The following is a 13182-nucleotide window of genomic DNA, read 5'->3' as shown; positions in this document are numbered from 1 at the left end:
GGAGAGGAAGTGTGCCTCCTTGGTGGGAAGCCGCTCTCAGAACACTTAAGATCCTTATTAATTTTTCATGTATATCCAGCGGCAGAATCTTGACTTCTTTTCCGGCGTATCTGGGCTCTTAGCGGCGGGCCAGAATGATTCAGCTGTGCTGGCTGCCACTGATTGAGCCTTTTAGATTCTATGAATGGGCGTTTTTAATAAACGAGCTCACGTCCGCAGTCAGCATGGTGGTAATAACGTGCTCGGTGATTTTTATTGTTTTTTTTTCCTCCCTTCGTTCCGCCCTCGTTCTGACAAAGTGCTTAATTAGTGGAGGGGCAGCAGAATAATTATTTCCTTTATTAGCGAGGGCTGACATCTGTTTTGACTCTTTAACGCGGGCCTATAAAAGAGGCCCGTGATAAAAAGCGGCCCTGATCTCGGCCCCTTTAGGAGACGGCCGGGGCTGCTTGTTGCTCCTGGCTGGCTTTGACTGTGGGGTTTTATAAAGCCTGTGCCCATCTTGCAACTAGTCACACAGTCTAGAACCTAACCTGTGGCTAATCCAGACCTTCTCTATGGCCCGAATCAAGTTAGCCACTATTTGCTGGGTCCGAATACAAGAGCTTGAACCCTGTAGAGGTTGCAGTCTTAAATATAAAGGTAGCAAATAGGGCTCTGTACATGATACCAAGAAGGACCTCTTCTGGTTCTGTCAAGCCTTTGCGATACGGTGATACAGATGCCGTACTTTCACTACAGTACAGCCTCTGTGATACAGCTCATGTTCATTCGATCTCCACATGCCTCTTCTGACCCACATCGTTCTAGCCGGAACACAGAGTCCAAAATCTCCACAATAGCCTCTGGAAATCGGGCCAAATCCCAACTGGAGGTACTTCCACAAATGTACGCATTCGCATGCACTGCAGAAAACAAACTGCTCAGAAAAGCATCTTTAATTAAAAAAAGATGACAGAGGCCTCTTCATCAATAATGCTCAAATGCGAACGCAAAAAGACAAAAAAATAGGAATAGTACAAACAGTACATTAAGATCAATGTACTTGCCAAGATAGATAGACAGATAGATAGTCAGATAGATAGATAGATAGATAGATAGATAGATAGTCAGATAGATAGATAGATAGATAGATAGATAGATAGATAGATAGATAGACAGGCAGACAGACAGATAGATAGATAGATAGTCAGATAGATAGACATACAGATACATAGACAGAGATAGATAGACAGATATATAAACAGATAGATAGATAGACAGGCAGACAGACAGATAGATATATAGACATACAGATATATAGACCGAGATAGATAGACAGATATATAAACAGACAGATAGATATGTAGATAGATTCTGATGATAGATGCTGTACTTCAGTATCAGCTGTGGTGAGAGCTCCACTGTGATGAGATTGTTGGAGATTGTTGGACGGTCTGATCTGGTCATGCTGGTCAGCTGTTCCACTTATAAATGATTTAGTGGACGGTGGAACAGCGGCTGATCTCTAACTGTTCTGAGATCTTTTTAACCCCCTTCTCAGACTCCACTACAACATCTCCACCCTTCTTTCTGAAGGCCTCAGAGAGCTCTCTGGATCTGGCCATGATGGTGATCTTCTTCACCCCTCACTTCAACCATCAAGATCAGACCAGACTAAATGTCTGAGGATAAAATAAGACTCCAGACTCCTCCAGAATAATCCTCTCCAACCATGGTCTGATCATCTGCAACTGATGTTCTGCTCCTGAGTCTAATTCTACACATCTGAAGGGGTGAGAAATGTGGGTCGAATTTCTTCCTTACATTTCTATTAATTCTATTTTATAACTGATGATTAAAGACGTTTCTTCAGGTGTGTGAGTTTAGTTAGATCACATGAAGATCACATGAAGATCAAACGTCCTGATGTTTAAATGTGGTCAGAATGTCGGTGGTTGTCCTCATTTGTTTGAATGACTGTACATTTGTGTTTGTGTGGACAGCACACGGGTTCAGATGATGCCTGTTAGGGGTTAAGTGTCCCTGAAATGAGCGGGACCACTTTTTCAGGAGGGAGAGAGAGAGCGAGACCGTGGGAAGAGAGGGACGAGAGGGAGGAGAGAGCGAGATTCCTGAGAGGGCTGGTGAAATTTTGCCTCGGGTATTAATGGACTTTGGTCTCTTTGAAAGTTTATTAGCCATAAAATTGACAGCATGTTGTGCTATTTCTACAGCCCCGCTGTCCTCGCTTTTTATCCCTTTTTAAACAAAACAGACAAATGACAAAAGCGTCCACACATGTTTGCTGACCCCCCTCACCCCCCCAACCCCCTCCCTCTCTCCACTCTCCCTCCTCCCTCCCTCCTGGACGGGAATCGCTGAAAACGATCTCGGACGCAGGTGTTACTGTCCGACGTTGCATGTATAAAGCCGACGGCTTCTCGCACGGTCCTCCCGCCGTCGGACGGCCGTCTTGTCTTTTCTGCCGCTCTCCCGTCTTTAACGTTTATGGCTCCTGCACCTTCAGGAAATGACCCTTTTATAGGGTCAACACTATAAAAGACTTGTGTCTTTTTTGGGGGGGAGAGGGGGTGGGAGTGGTTGGTGGGTGGATGTTGTGAGTGAGTGTGTGTTTGACGTCTTAGGTGTATATTCTGTGGAAGAGGGGCGAGTGGGGGTGGGGTTGTGTTGTTTAATCTACTACCAGCTCTCTTTTGCGGCCAAAGAAAGAGACCTGAAGAGGTTAATTGGCTCCTCATCCGATATATCACATTGCTGTGAACTCTGTGACCCCGCTTGTCAATAGGGGGCTTTTTCTCCACTGTGACTCAGTGAATGTATTAGTTCTTGCTGTGCGTATATATGTATGTGTGTGTGTGTGTGTGTGTGTGTGGGGGGGGGGGGTTAGTGCTGGGTGTGTAAGACTGTTCTCAAGAGCCAGCAAAAGCCTTAAATACCACAAATGATCTGAACCAGCAAAAATAATGAATTTAGAAACTGCACTTCAAGATGTTCCAGGTTCGATGTGTTCCTGACCACAGTGACCACCAGAATGGGTGAAGGTAAAGAAGGTAAAACCAACCGTAATCCACATTCAAACTGATCTGAATTGATCGTCCACCCTAAACCACAAGCAGCACTTCTTGGCCTGCAGCCTCAGCCAGCACGAATGACCACTGACCACTGGTATAGTTAAATTGCAGTAAGATGGACTGATCCCTAAAAAATGAACAAGAGCAGGAACAGGCAGGAGAAGGAGGGCTGACAAATTACTGACAAACGTTCTCAAAAGCCAGTGATTGTTAGAGGGGGGCATTGATGAGGGAGGAAGGTCTGGTTTAAATATGTGGACAGGTGACAAATGAGGGCTCCAAGGGGTCAGCCCCCACGGTGGCCTCAAGCACAAGCACTGAGACAACTGACCAACCTGCACACAGGTTTGCCTTTATACAATGTCCGTATGTCTCCTATATGTATAGATACCTTTATGTAATAACACTACAACCCATATGTATTACATATATATGTGTATATACAGGTAAATGATTACAAAAATACATATATATGTATTATTATATAAATAATACAACCCACATATATAATGTATATGTAAGTGCCTATATGTAATAACACTACTAACCCATATGTATTACCTCTGTTTAATCAATGTATCCCATATGTATAATATATATGTGCCTATATGTAAGAATGATACACATATATAGTGTGTCTATGTGTGTCTATGTACAACCTATGTACAACCTATATATCTTATATATAACCTATATATATATATATATACATACCAATAACACAATTTACATGTTATGTATCTGTAAGTACATATATATAACACATCCTATATATATTACATGTATATATAAGTACATATATGTTATCTATATATTATATATACCTATATATAATGTGAAATTTCTAGCACTTTACAAACATCAGACCAATTTGTGTGGTCCCTATATTGTAAATTAGGCCTACAATGATACTTTTGCCCTGAAATTGTAGAAAAACTGACACACACACACACACACACACACACACACACACACAAAATGCTCCAGAGTTTTCCCCCATTTTTAGCCATTTCCACCCATTATCTAGATGTTATGTTCTCTGAGACACCTGGACACGAATGGCTGTGGCATCACCAGAGGATGGAACCGGCAAGCTTCGGAAGACAGAGCTAACACTTAGACGGTTACGCCAGTGTCAGTGTGGGAAAACACTCAACAGGGGGTATGACTACACTCTTAAAAAGGGTTCTTTAAAGGTTCTTTAGTGAAGGTAGTCTGAAAGAACATTTGGATGCTTAAATGGTTCCTTAGCAGGTTTAACGATCCGTCACATTGATGGAATACCTTGTCCAAATATTTGTGGACACCCCTTCTAATGATTGAATTCAGCTATTTTAGGTTGCAGCCATTGCTGACACAGACATGCAAATGCATGAACACAGCTTGTCTAGTCCCTGTAGAGAAGTACTGTAGAGAAGTACTGCCAATAGAATAGGACTCTCTGGAGCAGATCATCAAACATCATGAAGCTATTGGCTCCATGCTGCCTAATAATGCCAGGCGTGGGCTAGTAGAGGGGTATAATAAAGCCCCCCAGCATTGAGGAGCTGTGGAGCAGTGGAAGGACTGTGTTTTCTGGAATGTGATAGATGGTGGTGCTCCATCCAGTACTTTTGGGATGAGTTGGGGCTACATGGGGATGATAGAGGTGCTGTGCTGAGGTGTTGATCATCTCATCCAACATCCTGAACGCTCTTGTCACTGAATGCAATCAAATCCTCAAAGCAATGCCCCTCCAAAATCTAGCCTAGACTCCAACAGAAGCAGCATAACCCCTTTTTAATATCCTTGATTTCAGGAGAAAACATTAAACAAGCAGGTGTCCCAATACTTTTGTCCAAATAGTGTACCTGGCCTCGATTACAGTTGCAGAGAGTTTTAGGGAGGCTGCGCTCAGGCGGGCCCAGCTAGAACATAAGGCACTGCACTGCGATATTAATTAATAAATAGGAGAGCATAAACCCAGTGAACCCCCTCTGCAGCTGCTCGCAGGTAGAAAAAAGAAAAAAGGAAAGCGTCCAGTTTGCAGGTTCAGCAGGACGCCTCAGGCGGCATCAAAGGCGCATGAGAGGCATATCTCCGGCGGGGCGAGCAGGGAAAAATGTTTGAAGTTTTCTCTCTCTCTTTTTCCGGTTGGCGCTCCTGTGGGATCCATTACGACGCCACAGGCAAGAGCGATGCAGTCCTTCTCTCAGCATGAGAGGAGGAGAGGGGGGACGAGCGCGAGAGTGAGAAAAGGGAAGGAGGCAGGAGCAGGGGGAGGAGGAGGAGGAGGAGGAAAGATGAAGGAAAGGAGAGGAGATGAAAAAGAGAGAGAGCGACGCTGAGGGCGAGAGGAGGAGGATGCAGAAGATGCAGAAGATTATTCAAGACACTAAATTTGGTCAAAAGTATTGGGACACCTGTTCAGTCATTGTTTCTTTTGAAATCGAGGGATAAAAAAAGTTGGAGTAACTTTTTTTGTCTCTACTGTCCAGAGAAGAAGGCTTTCTACTAGATTTTGGAGACGCATTGCTGTAAGGATTTGATTGCATCCCGCAACAAGACTGTTAGTCAAGTTAGGATTTTGGATAATCACTGCCCCACCTCATCCCCAGCTCTCCAACCCATCCTGTCTTATCCAAAAGTACTGGATGGAGCTCCTCCACCATCATTCCAGAGAACACAGTTCTTCCACTGCTCCACAGCTCCTCAATGCTGGGGGGCTACTAGCCCACGCCTGGCATTATTAGGCAGCATGGCCAGTAGGCCAATAGGGTCATGATGTTTATCTGCTCCAGAGAGGTCCAAAGGTTCTATACCAGGTCTGGAGGCCCACTGTCCACCACTGTCCTGAACTCATCACACTTGAGCCGTGTTAAAGAAGGGGTAGCATAAATGTGCAGGGCAGTGGGCCTCCATAACCACCACTGACATTGCCCCATATGACATTTTAGGCACCCTACAGAGTCACTAGGTTAACACCCACTTTGTTACCATCATGTTTAGCTCAGGGGACTGTGAGGGCCATTCCAAAAGCTTCGGATTGTGTGACTTCAGGTAGTCCATCATGGTTGTGGATCATTATCCTGTTGTAGAAGCCATCCTCTTTCCAGCTGCAGCCTCTTAGCAGATGGTTTGACATTTGCATCCAGGATTTGCTTCTGATATTTCATGCAGTCCATTCATCCCTCCACCTCATGCAATATTGCCATGACCCTGAGTCCATGACCCTGAGTCCACAGCACTTCTCTAGGTGTTCTGCAGCATATTGCAAGCTCTGAGGTTTGTGGCCTGTTGAGGTCACTGTTAAGGTTTCTTTCCTATGACTCTTCCATAAAGTTTATGTTCATGTACTACACTCCTGACTCAGCTAAAACTGAATGCAGGTGCTTGGCAGCCATATAGGGGTACTGCTTTGCCTGTCTTACCAGCATATGAGCAATTCTCTCAGAGACTTTAACAGTTCTGCACCGTAGAAACTGAAATAAACACCATTATATATCTTCTCATAGGATTCCCCTTCTTTGTGAGCATCGACTTGGTTCATTTTCCGAACTTTAGACAGCAGTTCAGAGGAGCCCATGGTGGATGAGTGTCAAGACAATACCTGATTTGCTAGAAATTGGAATTTTGCGACACTTGGTGTCTAAACTTTTGCACAGTTTGGAGATTTAGGTGTTATTTTGAATGGTATGAAAGACAGATTTACTGTGCATTAGGATTCGTTGAGAACAGAGGCTGTGTTTGCTAATACTCAATTATATTTGTTATCTGCCCAAACTTTTGCACGCATATTATATCGCACATTGATATCAGAATCATTGTAGGAGAAATGGACAAGCATAAGAATCTGAGACACTTTGACCAGAATCAAACTGTGACGTCCTAGACGACTAGGTCAGGTCATTTCCAAAATCTATAGGTAAATATAGTTGCTATCACGCAAAAACCTTGTATCTCCAAAACAGCAGCTTTACAGGAGAAGAAAAAAGGAAATCAATGTCAGAATATTTTAGCAATTGTGGAGCATTTCTATTGGTCCATTCATCATGAAATTCTGATACAATATAAAGAACAACTGCCAGATTCGCATTATATCAAAAAGTAAACAAATAAGATACAGGTTTTTTGCATGACAGCGTAGATGCACATGTCCATTTTTGGCGTTTTTCACTTTTCAACATAATGTGAATCTGACAGTTGTTTCTTACATTGTTTCCCAATTTCATGATGAACGGACCAATGGAAATGCTCCAAAATGACTTGGAATAAAAGATTTTTACATTGACTTCCATTGAAAGTTCAGAAGGTTTTTTCCTTCTCCTGTAAAGTTTCCGTTTATAAACAAATATATATATATATATATATATATATATATATATATATATATATATATATATAATAGTAGCTGTTGCTTTGCAGGCTGCAGGGGCAGGCTGTTGAGCTGCTGTTCATTATGCCTGCGGGGATGGCCAACGACGTGGGCTGTGTGACAATCAACGAAGAGGTTAGTTTTAGGGGAACACAAACCTATCTTTGTTCGGCTCCTGCTCCCCAAAAGAAAAAACGGATTATTTGCTCGGCTTTTCGTCCGCCTTGTGCGGAATACATTACGTGTGTAAATGTTGTTGAACCCCAGCGATTCTTAGCGGAAAGGTCACACACTCCCCTCGACCCCAACTGTTCCACGGGGCTTTGTGTCCCCCTCGATGGAGGAGGCAAAAAAAAGAGAGAAAAAAAAAACTAGAGCTGTGCCTATAAACTTCGCATTTAAAAGGCAAGTGCGGTCGTGAGGGACTGCTGCAAGGAGGAGGAGGAGGGTGTTGGGGAGGAGAAGGAGGAGGAGGAGGAGAGAGGGGAACAATAGCATCTTTTTTTGGACACACTTTTTCTCAGTGAGCCTGACAGCGGGGGAGCCGGTTAGGGCCCGTCTCTAAAGCGCTGCTCTAACACAGCTGCTCGTGATTTTTAGGGCCATTCTGTCATTAGATGGCCTATCTGCCTTAATATCGCCTCTTATTTCCAGAGCTGGGATTGAGGAAAATAAGGGCATTTGATGCACTGAGAACCTGCTCCCATTTCCACAATCGCTTTCTTTTACTGGACTGGTTGGGGGAGGTTGGGTTAGAGAGTAGGCCAGAACTCGGGCTCTCTGTGGTTCATTCAAGTGCATCTGCCTGCCGTGATTTTAATTACATTATCATTATTGATTTATGACACACCACTCCCCCAAAAAAACGGGCACAAGCCGGTACGGAACACATGATGCGGCCTGCTAAACGCTCGAGACAATAGCCGCGGCGTTAGATCAGCTGAACAGAGAGGTAATGTTAATGCGGTGTGATTTTCCTAAACTTCCCAAGGTGTTCCACAAATACGTCACACTGATGACTTGCAGACGAAGCCCTGAGCCATTTCTGTTCGCTCACAGATACGAGAACAAGCAATTCAATGTAATAAAGCTGAAAGCTAGCAACAGAGGCTCAGCTTCAGCTTCAACCTCATGATGGACACAGCCAGAAGCAAGACAGGAGGCTTCGTCCGAGAACAGTGAACTCACTGTAAGCTGTGATGCTAAAGAATGAAGGTTAAGCTAAGCAATGACACGCAGAAGTGACGTCACACCAGGGACTTGCGGTATGCTAAGCAGAGACACTAAAAAGTGATGTTACACCAGGGACACACTGTAAACTAAGTCAAACTATAAAACATGACATTACACCAGGGACACACCAGTGACACTAAGTAGGAAACTAAAAAGTGACAAGGGACACTAAAAACTGATGTTACACCGAGGACACAAGGTAAGCTAAATACAAACACTAAAAAGTGACAGACAGTAAAAAGCAATGTTTTTCCAATAAGTATGAAACTGAAAAGTGACATTTCACAAGGGACACACAGTGAGCAAAAGAGATGTTTCACCAGGGACATGAAGTAAACTAAGTATAAACACTAAAAAGTGATGTTTCATCAAGGACGCCCATTCAACAAAGGTGTCTTACCAGGGACACACATTAAACTAAACTAACCAAAACCACTGTGTTTCACCAGTGACGCTGAGTACGAAACTATAGAGTGACGTTTCACCAGGGACACACTTAGTACAGCTAAGTGCAAACAATAAAAAGTGATGTTACACCAGGGACACACAGTAATCTACAATGTCTCACAGTAAATTTTCACCAAAAAGTGACACACAAGAGACTAAGTCAAACATCTAGAAAGTGATGTTTCCCCAAGGACACACAGTAAACTACAACATTTGGCCAAAAAAGTGACATACACAGCTAAGTTCAAAATCTAGCAAGTGACGTTTCACCAGGGACACACTTAGTACAGCTTAAAAAGTGATGTTACAGCGGGGACACAGTAAACTAATTAAATACACAAAATAGTGATGTTTCCACAAGGACACACAGTAAACTAATTAAAAACGTTTCGCCATAAAAATTGACACAATATGCTAAGTCAAAAATCTAGCAAGTGATGTTTCACCAGGGACTTACTTAGTACAGCTTACACGAAAAAGTGATGTTACACCGGGGACACACAGTAATCTACAACGTCTCACAGTAAATGTTTCACCAAAAAGTGACACACAAGAGACTAAGTCAAACATCTAGAAAGTTTGTTTCACCAGGGACACAGCTAATGACTTAAATACACAAAAAAGTGATGTTTCCTCAAGGACACAGAGTAAACTACAACGTTTCGCCAAAAAGTGACACACAGTAAGCATAGTCAAACATCTAGCAAGTGACGTTTCACCAGGGACACACTTAGTACATCTAAGTGATGTTACACCGGGGACACAGTAAACTAATTAAATACACAAAATAGTGATGTTACACCGGTGGACACACAGTAAACTAATTAAATACACAAAATAGTGATGTTACACCGGGGACACATTTAGTACAGCTAAGTGATGTTACACCGGGGACACACAGTAAACTAATTAAATACACAAAATAGTGATGTTACACCGGGACACACAGCAAACTACAACATTACAACGCCAAAAAAGTGACACAATAAGCTAAGTCAAACATCTAGCAAGTGACGTTTCACCAGGGACACACAATAAGCTGAACTAATAAAGCACACAGTGCAGATTCAGCAGGGACTGAGACAGAGTAAGTAAAGCAATCAGTGATGCAAAGACAGCAGAGCCAAGCCCCGAGACCAATGAGTGACCTTGCACCAGAGGCTCGCGCTCAGCAGTGAGGCCAAACTCTTTAGTACGTGCAAAAACAGCGAAAAACACAAAGTCTGCAGAGACACGAGCAGCACGAGACGAAGTTTCACAACACACGCGCAAAGTTTCCCCGAGGACTACAAGCCAGGCTACAGCCACTTACGCTCGGAGGCCATGGTGATGACCGACTCGGTGGTGGCGTGGTACTCGTCCGCCTCCACGAACTCGTCGTGCGGGGACGCGTCCCCCTGGAAGTCGTGCTGGTCCAGGAGCTGCTGCAGAGGGGGCGCCTTGGGCAGCAGCTGGTTGACCACCTCGCGGCTGATGTTGGGCGCCTGCTTGAGCCGCAGCTTGCTGAGGATCTGGGACTTGATGGTCTCCAGACGCAGCACTTTGCTCTGCTCGCGCCACACGCACGCGGAGCACTCGCGGGCGCCGGAGTCCTCCACCTCGATAAGGGAGAGCCGGGCGTCCGGGTCCGTGTCAGGGTGGTGGTGGAGGTCTAGATCCGAGTCCCGGAGAGGGGGGATGGAGAAGTCCGGCTCGTCGCTGCCGGAGAGCTCCAACCCGACCAGAACTGTGAGACACAGCAGAAAGTTGTACCTCGCCATGGCGATGGGCTGTGGTTCCTCCAGCCGAGGCTCCCCGGTACCAGAGCAGACCTCCGGGCTTTGGGTCGGAGCTGATGGAGAAGGAGAAGGAGACGGAGAAGGAGAAAGAGGAGGAGGAGGAGGAGGAGGAGGAGAAGAAGGAGGAGAAGATGAAGAAGGAGGAGGAGGAGGGTCCTCGAAAAGCCTGGCTGAAACGCTCTCCTGCTCTCAAGTGTGAGTCTCCATAACCAACCAGGATGGAGGTCAAACAAAAGCGACGAGAGTCCAGGAGGAGTCCAGGAGGAGTTGGAGGAGGAACCTTCAGTGCATCACAGTGGATGAAGCTCTGGATGGATGCAGGTTCTCGTTGTTTCTGATACTTGTGCAGCTGGATGGAGCTGATGGTCACGCTTCTCTCTCTCTCTCTCTCTCTCTCTCTCTCTCTTTTGGAGGGGGTGTTTCTTTTTTTTAGGGTTGTCACTGACAAGTGTACAAACGCGCCTGGAGAGCCCCCCTTTATATATGCCCACTGGCCGCTGTCGTAATCTGCCTCTATTGGCTAAGATGGCAACAAAAGGCTTTGAGGTTTGTCACTAAGTCAAGAGAGAGAGAGAGAGAGAGAGAGAGAGAGAGGGGCTGCTAACTCTCTGAATACGGATACCCCACTGACCCCTACCAGTAAGCTGCTCAAGTACTAAAGAGTGGCATCCAGTGATACTTACTGTTAGAGGTTCTTTAAGGTTCCTTATAGAACCTTTATAAAAACCTCCTCCTTTACCCTTTCCAGTTCTGTGTCCATCTACAGAGACCAAGAACCACCTTTGGTTCCGCCAAGATAGACACATGTGGGTGTAAAGAACCTTCACATCAACTTTAGACCTTTACGTCTTTTAGATCTTTATGGAATCAAAGGTGGTTCTTCTATGGAATTGATCAAAGAACCTTCTGAAGCACCTTTATTATTAAAAGAGAATGTTTTCCTTTGATGGTTTAGCTGGTCTTCAAGAAGCTGGTCATGACCAGCCTGGTTAAGCAAGCCCTATGCTGGTGTGTTGATTTTCATTTGATGGTTTGATGGCTGGTTTGATGGACCAAGCTGGTTGACCAACATCATGGTCAAGATGGGCTGTACCAAACTGGTCGACCTGCTTGACCGAACATTTCAACCCGATGCTTCTATGCTGGTGGACCAGCTAGTCCATCAAGCTGAAATGGACACTGGTGAGTATAGAGTATATTTTTCGTTGATAGTTTGACTAGCATGGTCAAGCTGGTTGACCATGCTAGTCGACCAACATGACCATGACCAAGCGTTGCTTGACCAGTTACCACCACTTGTTGGTCAAGTTGGTCGAGCTGATAGTCCAGCTAGTCCATCAAGCTCAAATGGAAACTGGCTCTGTGTTGGTCAGGGGTTTAGCCGGGTGAGTATAGGGTATATTTTTCGTTGATAGTTTGATAGTTTGATGGCTGGTTTGATGGACCAAGCTGGTTGACCAACATGATCATGCTGGTCAATTAAAAGACAGATCGACCAGATGCTTCTATGCTGGTAGACCAGCTAGTCCATCAAGCTGAAATGGACACTGGCTCTGTGTTGGTCAGGGGTTTAGCCGGGTGAGTATAGGATATATTTTCCATTGATATTTGATGGTCCACCAGTGTGACCAAGCTGGTTGACCATGCTAGTCGATCAACATGACCATGACCAAGCGTTTGGTCGACTTGCTTGACCAGTTACCACCACTTTGTTGGTGAAGTTGGTCGTGCTGATAGTCCAGGGCTGATGGTTTAGATGATCCGCCAGTGTGACCAAGCTGGCTGACCATGCTTGTCGACCAACATGACCAGCCTGACCAGGTGTTTTAATCAGTTTGACCAGCTTAAGAACCAGTTTGGACAAGTTGCTCATGCAGATAGTCCATCAAGAGCTAAGCTGGTTAAGATGACTGACCAGATCAACCATCATGACCATGGTTTAGCTGGTCCACCAGTGTGACCAAGCTGGTTGACCATGCTAGTTGACCAACATGACCATGACCAAGCGTTTGGTCGACTTGCTTGATCAGTTACAACCACTTTGTTGGTCAAGTTGGTCGTGCTGATAGTCCAGCTAGTCCATCAGGCTCAAATGAACAGATGCTATACTGGTCAGGAGCCCATGTGATTTAATGTTAACCAGTTGAACCAGCTGGCTTACCAGTATAGGGTTTTCACTTGGATGACCAGCTTTTCAACCTTCTTGACCACCAAAGACCTTCTGAGAAGCTTAGACCTTCTGAAAAAACACCAGAAGCTGGACAGCTGGTCTTGAGCTGGAACACATATGCATGGA

General features: G+C 44.8%; 1 protein-coding gene across 2 annotated transcripts in view; it reads right to left on the bottom strand.

Annotated features, from left to right (window-relative positions):
• Nucleotides 1-11318, bottom strand: part of LOC140542687 (growth/differentiation factor 11-like) — a 32801-nt gene extending 21483 nt beyond the window's left edge. For both annotated transcript variants that reach the window (XM_072665540.1, XM_072665541.1), the window contains exon 1: nucleotides 10421-11318. In XM_072665540.1, the coding sequence (XP_072521641.1) occupies nucleotides 10421-10868 (448 nt within the window). In that variant the 5' untranslated portion in view covers nucleotides 10869-11318. The remainder of the gene's footprint in view (nucleotides 1-10420) is intronic.
• Nucleotides 11319-13182: the final 1864 nt, after the last annotated feature.

The sequence above is a fragment of the Salminus brasiliensis genome, chromosome 21 (genome assembly GCF_030463535.1).
Source record: "Salminus brasiliensis chromosome 21, fSalBra1.hap2, whole genome shotgun sequence".
Lineage (NCBI taxonomy): Eukaryota > Metazoa > Chordata > Actinopteri > Characiformes > Bryconidae > Salminus > Salminus brasiliensis.
This window is presented reverse-complemented; position numbering and strand designations above follow the sequence as displayed.